The sequence below is a fragment of the Hevea brasiliensis genome, chromosome 7 (assembly GCF_030052815.1).
Source record: "Hevea brasiliensis isolate MT/VB/25A 57/8 chromosome 7, ASM3005281v1, whole genome shotgun sequence".
Classification (NCBI taxonomy): Eukaryota; Viridiplantae; Streptophyta; class Magnoliopsida; order Malpighiales; family Euphorbiaceae; genus Hevea; species Hevea brasiliensis.
The window spans coordinates 92,987,020-92,997,235 of NC_079499.1; the positions used below are offsets into that span (position 1 = coordinate 92,987,020).

At 32.8% G+C, this 10,216-nt stretch overlaps 1 protein-coding gene across 1 annotated transcript; it reads right to left on the reverse strand.

The window, feature by feature from the left end:
• Window positions 1–2,138: 2,138 nt before the first annotated feature.
• Window positions 2,139–4,896, reverse strand: LOC110645825 (patatin-like protein 1). The gene is made up of 6 exons (XM_058150176.1): window positions 4,197–4,896; window positions 3,927–4,108; window positions 3,647–3,821; window positions 3,372–3,533; window positions 2,781–3,080; window positions 2,139–2,579 (listed from the first exon to the last, which is right to left on the reverse strand). Exons 1-6 carry the CDS (start codon window positions 4,332–4,334, stop codon window positions 2,331–2,333), a joined length of 1,206 nt encoding a protein of 401 aa, XP_058006159.1. The 5' UTR covers window positions 4,335–4,896; the 3' UTR covers window positions 2,139–2,330.
• Between the last annotated feature and the right edge of the window lie 5,320 nt (window positions 4,897–10,216).

Below are 10,216 nucleotides of genomic sequence, written 5' to 3' on the forward strand. Positions count from 1 at the left end.
TATATGGAGGTAGGTGTTGATCAAGATGGAATCTATTCCTCTAAGTAAATAGAGATAAAATCATATGTTCATTTAATTATTCTTGATGTTTCAAGTTCCTGGCCAGGACAGATAGATTTATTCAGAAAAGAGTTTTTGATGAAAAAATCTTTTTAATCAAGAACTGGAATGAAAAGAGAACATAATATTCATAGTAAATGGAGTTTGACATAAACCATGACTCCAACTTGAGTTGGGATTTTATAACAGAGAGATTCCAGTGCATGGTAACATATGATTATAGGTTCATTTAAGGTAAACCTTATTACAAATTGGGTGGCCATGGCATGCTATGCTAGGTGTTAACCATGGTCTATGAGGTGCATAAAATGATTTAGAGAAATCATTTATGGTAAGAAAGAGTTCTGATGATATTAAGAGTTGATATCATATCTCATTGCCAATTAGTGATGAGCCTAGTAAGTCACACACATACACAAGTTATCACCTAATTAAATATGATTTAATTAATTAATTAAAGAGTTTAATTGATTAATTAAATAGGTTTGATTTGTAATTAGATTGCAAAGTCTCTAGCATGACTTGAAACCAAATCTAGATTATTGGATGTATAGTATAAGTTAAATTTATATTTAAAGTGTTTAAATATGAATTTAATTAATGAGAAATTAATTAATAGAGATTAATTAATTAATTTATATTTGATATAAATTGATTAGAAGAAAAGAAATAATTATTTTGGGTTAAGAACTCAAAATTAAGACACAGGGGCATTTTGGTCATTTCATAGCGTGACACGTGGCACCATGTGATGGTGACACATGGCATTACACATAAGCTTACCAAATGTCTTTTAATCATGTAAGATCATTAAAATTAAGATTAAATATGGTTTGACACTTGGCACAATGTGATTGGGTCAATTAAACCTAGAACCAATCAGAGGGTGACATGTAGCAAGGGTTTAATGTGTTGACCTAGCTATATAAGTATTGTTATGAATTAAAAATAAGACAACCAGCAGCCACTCCTCCTTTGTCACACCATTTTGAGGCTCTCCATCTCTTCTTCTTCATCTCTCATCAATTCATAGAGATTAGCCATCAATCTCTTGAATTAAGAACTCTAGAAATTGTTTCTAGTGTCCTGTTTACATCTTTAATCTCTTAAAAGGCAGAACTTGAATTAGAAAAAGCATTAGAAGCTGTTCAATGGCTGCCATAGGTGTTCTTAGTGTAGACAAGATAGAGGGACAATATCTGGTGTCCTGAAGACAAATCTCAAAGGCGTAGACACACTGCAGTGCATCAAGAGGCTAGTGTAATCGTTCTTGATTTAATCTAGGGTTCTAAAATTAATCTGATTAATTTTAAAATCTTAAATGACAAATACAGATCCAAAAACATATTAAAAGAGTTTTAATATGTTGTTTATCATTGAAATCAAATAGATAAAAATAAATCTTGCATGATGCATGTGACCCTAGGTGAAAATTTTTGAATTCAATGGTATAAACTTGTGTTTTTCACGCTTCCGTTCCTTCAAGTAGTCCACTGGCTATTTCGGTTCCATTGTGTAAATTGGCTTTATGAATTGTCTAATGATATGGCCAAGAATTGGCCGAATGCTGATGGTGATGATCTATTGATCTCTTGCTCGTGTTACCGAAATGGCAAAAGGGTAGACTTTCAAAAATGGGTCTCGACTGGACAAATCTGTGTGGGTAATTGGATGAGAGATTAATTTATCAATTTTTCTTTAGAAAAGTGTAGATTGAATGAAAATCCCCAACTCCTTAAAAATGTTATTTCAATAGATCTCTCTTGCTTTCACTCTCATTGTTACTCTATTAGAGATATTTTGTGCTAGACTTTCATCATAAATTAACATCTGTTGCTAGTGCAACAACATCTAAATTAGTTAAATCAATTGAAATTTATTTCTTTGACAATCTTTTTTAATCAAATTAATTAAATTGAATCAAACTGAATCATTGTAATTCAATTTCATTCAATTTTTTCAATAATTTAGTATAATTTAATATATAAAATTAAGAAATTCTATTATTTCTATTAGAGAGAATACCACAATGCCATTTTAGATTAAATATGACGAAACAGTGAAAATTAAAATCATAGTAAATTGGCCAATTAACAAGCAGTATATTACTTCAAATTATTCAATGGGGATAATACCCACAAGTTACAAAGTTCGGACATTCAATTTATTCTAACCATTCAAATAGAAAACAATAAAATAATAGTCAGTTTGGCAACGAGTTGACTTGATGACTGCTTATTTTTCTTTTCTTATTGATCCATACTTGCACGTTAATTGGAGTCCTGGCTACGTTGCAATCGCTGCCAACGGAGTTTCCTTTCTTCTGACAGCAATTTTGCAAACCTGACTAGAGCTTCTTCATTAGTTCCTTCATTTTCAACTGCTTCAAAAATGCCAGTGTCTAGGTTAACCCTTGAAACAGGCTCCTTCAAAAGCCTTTCACCAATCTTCACAAGCTCCTCCAAATTCTTCTGGGTTGCCTTGTCTGTTGAAGATGTGTCCCCGCTCAATGTGTCATCCTGCCGATCAATTCATTTTAATTATTCAAATTATAACTAATTAATGAGATATCAATGAACTTTAATTCAATGATATTAAAGTCACTTTCAAAATTGTGAGGCTTCACCACTGCTAATAGTAGTAGAGGCAATATTTTCAGGGATTTCTGTATTTGCCTGGTAGCCAAAGAGGAAAAACAAAAGAAGATATTAATTTGGTACCTGGATGCGATGGTAGTTATGCTCACATCTGATGGATTTGAAGATTAAGGACATGTGAAGATCGACCATATCTCCACTGGCATAGGTAAAGGCATCAATTAAAGGAGAATTGCCTTGTCTATAAAGCCAGCCAAGGATTCCCCATTTTGCTGCCATTTTTGCATTGTATTTCTTCTCCACCTTTGAAGTTCCAGTGCCTAGGGAAATCACCAGATACTTTTCATAATGTAGGGCTTGTGCTGGTAAAGAATCAGGATCGCCCAGGAAGACTGTTCCGGTTGGTTTCATTGCCAGCAATGCCTTTCAAGATTAATTCAAACAATAATTAATAATATCTTTGAATTATTTCTTGTGCAATTTTAAATAGTCCTAATCCTTGAGTTTTTTCTTGTAGTCTTGTTCGATTTAGGGAAGACAGTGTTAAATGCTATCCACTGGAGGTTTATACAGTTCAATATAAGAACTTTTATAGAGAAAATATTATAATGGTCATTGTCAACTAATAAAGTGATAACCAATTAGAAACAAAAATACAAAATTTCCAATAATCATGCTCAAGGTCACTGGATTAAAGATTAATTAATCTCTTACTGGGTTATTTGCTGCTATTCCCCCATCAACAAGGTGAAATTCCCTGTCATTTCCTTCTGAATCTTTAGCTTTAAAGTGATAAGCTGGAAAATAAATAGGAGCTGAGGAAGTACTGATACAAACATCAGATAGCAAAGCATCCTTGGAAGCATCAATCTCTGCCTACACAGATGTATATATAGAATGGAATCAAACAAGAACTCATAATAAACACATATAATCATGCACACATTATTACAACGTTAATTAATTAATTAATCTAATAAGCTACAAACCTCAAAGGTTGAGAAGACAGCAGGTTGCAGCAATTGGATATCAAATGTAGGAATAACCACACGGGTTACAGTTTCTGTAAGTCTTCGAGCACCAAGTATCTTGCGAACTAGCTTTCGGAAGTACTTACCATCGTATTTTGGTCCCCTTAAAGCATTCAATTTCATGATAGGTCCACTAAAAATTCATAATTGTAGAAAACAGAAAGTTAAAAACTTGGAGATCAAGACAAGAAATTAAGATTTTATTGATTGAATTCGATATATATGCATGGATGCTTACTAGGACTGAGGAAATATTTTAGGGCAATGCTTTAGATAGAATGGAACGATATCTTTCGCCATGTATAGAGGACGTTTCTTGTCATCAGGAGCAGTCAACATGGCTGCTATAAGACCTCCTGTGCTAGTTCCTGCAATAACATCGAAGTAATCTGCGATTCGAGCATGTTCTCCATCCAATTCCTGCACATATATATATACTCACAGTTCAAATTCTTTAATTGTGCATTTTGAGTACACTAAATGAACATGATTTTGAATGCATATATACCTGTAGTTTGGATTCCAGGAAACTCAATATTGTTCCTGGAATAATGCCTCTAATCCCTCCCCCATCAATGCTTAGAACTGTGATTCTTTCACCATATGTTGATGGGTTGATTTCATCACTGAGAGTATGCGTTTCCATGCTTTTCAATTAATTAATAACATCAAAGCATTGAACCATGCATGGAAGCCTTTACCATTTACAATGAATTATATAGAAGGAAGAGTTGATAGTGTCGTAATGAATTTTCTGAAAAAGCACTACAAGGATTATGGATTATTGACTAACTTGGAATGATCAGGATATGTGCAAATCTAAAGGTCAAAATGGTAAAGGCATAATAGAGTGATAGAGAAGCTGAGGAAAACTGTAGCAAAACCCGTAAAATTAATATTGGAAGACTTGGATATTTCGCAATCAATTAAAAGATCAGGGACAACGGAAACTTCCAGGGACATGTGTGCCTTAATTTGTATGAGCCATGTAAGATTAGGTCAAAAACACTATTGCGGCTAGTGGATATGGTGGCAAGTTCTGAGAAATTTTAAGGCCAAACGTCATTATTCAAAGATGTTTTTCCCCTTCATTCTCTCTCATTCATCCCATGCACTGCCTCTCTACTCTCCTTTTCACTTGCCCTCGTCACATAGCTTGGGCTGTACCGTATGACGTACGCTAGAATATAAAATCAGCCTTGTTTATACTTATTCAAGACCCTAATCTCTCTATATTTTAACTAATAAAAACAACAAAAATGCTACACAACTCAAATTGAGCTAGCTCAAAATGGCATATTGGTAATTAAATTGAAATCTATTACCATTTTACCCTTTTAAGATATAAGCCATTTAGGGTGACTTGTGAGTCATTTAGCTCATTTATAAGCCACTTGTAATCAATTAAAAGATCAGGGACAACGAAAACTTCCAGGGATATGTGTGCCTTAATTTGTATGAGCCATGTAAGATTAGGTCAAAAACACTATTGCGGCTAGTGGATATGGTGGCAAGTTTTGAGAAATTTTAAGGCCAAACGTCATTGTTCAAAGATGTTTTTCTCCTTCATTCTCTCTCATTCATCCCATGCACTACCTCTCTACTCTCCTTTTCTCTTTCCCTCATCACACAGCCTGGGCTATACCATATGACATACGCTAGAATATAAAACCAGCCTTGGTTATACTTATTCAAGACCCCAATCTCTCTATAATTTAACTAATAAAAACACAAAAATGCTACACAGCTCAAATTGAGCTAGCTCAAAATGGCATATTGATAATTAAATTGAAATCTATTACCATTTTACCCTTTTAAGATATAAGCCATTTAGGGTGACTTGTGAGCCATTTAGCTCATTTATAAGCCACTTAACTATGAAATCTCTCCATTCAATATCTACTCACCAAACAATATTTTCTAATGTCAAATTAGGATATTAGCAGCTTTTGAAACTCAAAAAATTGAAAGCTTCCATGAATTCTCTTTATGACTATAACCTACTTCATGGCTTATGGAGATGAATAACCTTCATTCTTTCATTCATCAAGCTCTCATATCCTGCTGTACTCTGAAAACATGAGGCTCACAAGCAATAGAAGAAAAGGAAAATTTTATGTTGTCTTCCATCGTCTTCAACCTGGGATTTACACCTCAAGGCAAGAATGCACCCCACTTGTTATTGGTGTAAGCAAGAGCTTGTACAAATCATATGACACAATGGATGAGGCCTTGCATGCATTCAATCATGTTAACAATCTGCCTATGAATTCAGATCGTGGTGGAGATGGAATATCTCTTGTTGCTTCATAGGGAATCTCAACAACTTTTGGCAATGAAGAGCCATGTCAACAATATCTTTCTACAATCAATATGGAGTCAAAGAAATCCTTAACGTTTGGAAAGGAAGACCAACGTGAAGAATCTCCTTCAATAAGTAATCTGCAGTCAAGAAATATAGAGTCCAAAAATTTGGATTATAGCACTTTTTTCTATGGATTTGTTACTAGGATCATTTTGGGGGTTTTATTCGGATGTTACTTGATGTAGTTTATAGTGACTAGAAAAAACAGAAGTGATTGCCCTTTTGATGTGTTATCTTAAAGCCTAATGTATATATTAGTAAATTTAAATTATGAAGTTGTTTTGATGGATTAAAATATTTTTCATGATAATTTTCTCATTTTCTAGAAATATTTGATTGTGGTATGAGTTCCTTAAATTTAAATATCTGCAAAAATTTTACAGATTGTCTTTCTTTATTTTTTTACAATCAAAATGATCTGAATTACAATGCCAAAGAAGCATAAGAGATTATAAGACAATTCAAAATTGCTTGCATAAAATGAAGCAAGTTACAAGGTAAACAATTATAGAAAAAAATATGATAGCCACGTTTATTGCAACTGAATTAGCTTTCCTATTTACTAAGGAGAAAGCAATATGAGAAAAGTCTAGCATGTGATTCTTGAGTGTGTGAATAGGAGCGTTGATTTCCTATGAAATAGCTGCATGAGGATCATGGAGTGCAGAGTGCTAAAACAAAATTGTCGAATATGTTTGAAGGATGGCCTTACTAACCCTTCTTGCCGAATCATGGAGGGCTATAGCTTTTAGATTTTAAGGTCTTAGTTTTATATTTACATATAACATTTAGAGTTTCAAATCTTTATCTTTATAAAACATAATCATTTTTCATGTTTGAGTAAAATAAGACATTATTTAACACAACATGGAACATAGCTCTTCATTAAAAAGAGGTGAACATAAAAACAACACAAATGAAACGTGATAATAGAGAAACATGACAAGGGAATAAGATAAGCAAGATAACAACCTAATTTTTGAAGCATAACCGTAGATAATAAAACAAATCCATGAAACATAGAATCAAAAAACACATCCTTTCCATAGCTTCACAAGACGCCAACTTGACACATTCTTTATTCAGCATGAGGTAATGACTCAGCACCGGGTAATGACTGAGCAGATGTTGAAGTATCAGAGATGACAATAGCATTGTTGTCATAGTTTGTTGCATTTCCATTTGTTTGAGGCAACTGAAGGAAGATATCATAAGACTTCAAGAGTGGTAGCTCATCCAATAAGGTGGTAGTGATGTATTCCTTGCCCAAATCAAGAACCAATCTTTTCAGTAGTTGATTCACTTCAGTTTTCAGCTCTTCTAACTGTTGTTTAGTGCTATTGTACATTGTTTCCAGCGTTGCCCGAGATGCAGGCAAGTTATTGGACCTCCTAATCCTACTTTGTGGTGTTGTATCAATGGGAAAGAATTAAGCTAATGAATGTAATTAGATTAATACCACTAAACTTAGGTAATCTCCATATATATATGTTGAACATGGAGACTTTTACATTGGGAATGAATGTTTCATAGTTTAATGTGAGATTTAATAAGACATATTGGTGGCTAGAGCAAATTAGCTCTCATATAGGGTTCTTAGCTTAGTTTATTGTGCATGCATGCTAGACATGCAATGGACATTCATTGTGGTGGATATTCTGATTCTATTTTAATGAGTATGCTTATGAGAAACAGATCACGAAAAAGATATTTTGTTGATTGTGTTGGTTTATTCATTCTATGGTTATGAGATTGTTTTATCTATTTTTTATCAAGTGTCCTTAGGTAGTTTGTCATCCACTTGTTTTCTTTTCTGATCCTGTCAGTGTGTTGGTGGGTACTTGTTTCTTCTAATTTGGTCGAGACTCTATTATTATTGGTTGCATTTGGTGTGTTCTATTGGGTTGTTTTAAATTTATGGTGGTTTAGCTGGTTATGGTTGTTGTTTTATGTGCCTTTTATGCTAGGCTTTAGTTCAGTATTCTTTTACAATCTTTACTTCAGGAGATATTTAACACTACTTTCAAATTAGATAATGAAATGCTTATAAAATGCTTGATAAGCAGATGGTGCTCTTAGTGCTTTATAGCAAACAAGTAGAAAAATTATAGTTTTTCAATTATTATGCTTTACTAACATAAGCAATGGATTATCTGGTTATAAAAGAAAAGGAAGAACATTAGAAGCAACAACAATAGTTATTCATAATGTTTAACATTGACATTAAAAAACAAAGGAAAATATAGCATATTGTCTTATGAAAGATAGTTTAAAAACCCACCACATCTAACTAAAATAACGCTATTGCCTCTTAGCCAAAAAAGAAAACACACAAGGCCAAAATAAGATAGTTTAAACACACTTGAAGGTACTACCCAGATCTTGTAATTACAGTATTGAAAACAACCCTATCATCATTAGTAGCCACATCCAACATGAAGTCCACCTCATTATCTTCTGCCAATTGGTTTTCGTGCACAAACACATTCTAACCCTTTTCAAATCTAGCCTTCTTAAAGACTCCATCTTTACTAAATCGAGTGACATAATGAACTATCCATTTTTTACCACAAGTTCCATGTATGTCAACCAACATGCCATCCAAGCCAAGGAATTCCTTTGCAAATTGTATTGGAATATTCTAGTAAATAACACAAGCAAAAAATATGAGTGATGTATTATTTTCAGAATAGATAATGTTATAAATATGGAATGCAAAAATAATAAATAGAAGTTTTTGGGAATTCCCTCTAGGATTTAACATTTACTTTTGGTATATGATCAAAACCAGTAAATAGAACAACGACAATATTTCAAAGTCACCCGGTAGCAAAGTTTAGTTTTTTTTTTTAAATTGTCAATAAAGAGACAAATTTATTTTAAACAAATGTGTAGCAGAAAGCAAAAGGAAACACTAGGTTTAAAAAAATAAAGTTTTGCAGTAAAAGAAAGTATGTCTATTTGTTCCAGTCAATAACACAAAATAGAAGACTTACAAAAGCAAAATAAATATACCACTTAATACTTCCAATCATAGGTGTTCATCACAGACACAATGTTGGGCTGAATTGTAAGTGATTTAGAATCAGAATCGTTGTTTAGGTTCTCTACAAAAGACATGAAATTTAGTTTAAAAAAAAAATACACAGATAATACAAACAAAGGAATTTTTGCTCCATAGTTTCTATTGAAAAAAAATTACAGATAATGCAAAAAGGAACTACCTGTTGCATCATCATCATCTGAAGAAATTTGCAAAACCTCTCGAATTGGTGGATTTCCATAGTCAATCTCGGCTCCTGATTTATCGAACATCAAAATCTCAAGCACTGATTCACTAATGGCCTTAAACACGATGCATGATTTCTCTTTCAGTTTGTAGTGTTTAATTAGTTCAGCAACACCGTCTTGAAGATAAAACTTTCCATCGCCATTATCTACTCCAACTGTAACCTGCCATGAGTGACCTTTCAAACCCTTAACAAATAGGGTTACCATGTAAAATTTAAATACATCGAGCATTTCAATCACATGATTTGGGATCTTCTATAAGAGGGAGACAAAATAGATGACAATCAGATAAAGGGAGATTACGTTTGTAAAAGAAAATTATGTAAAAGATAATTTGAGAAAAAAAAGATGAAGATGCCTTACAATCCTCTTGGTATTGCCTTCAACAATAAAATAGAACCCATATTTTGTTGCCATGGCGTTATCTGCTCTGTTGGAATTGAGAAACCGTTGAAGGATAATAGGAAGAGAGTAGAGATAGGAGATGAGTTATGGTGGTTCTATCTCCAAAAGCAAGGGAATTATGTTATTCAATGGGATTGAATGACCGGTCAACCGTCCCATTTAATCTCATTAATATCTTTGATTTAATGCTATGGAAAACATGCAAATATAGAGATATTGTATACTATAAGTTATAGTGGTGAAATATGTTTGTTATAAGATAAGAGATATTGATTTTCAATGATAAGTTATATTATAAGTTATAGTTATTTTTTTTAACTTGAAATATGATATAAATTTGATATATATTAATTTAAGTGAAGTAAATAGCATTTCAAAAATGAAATTAAATATTATAACAATAAATATTGATATTAAAGTAATTATCATATTAAAATCGATTTGAAATTTGATAGTGGTGGTGGAGT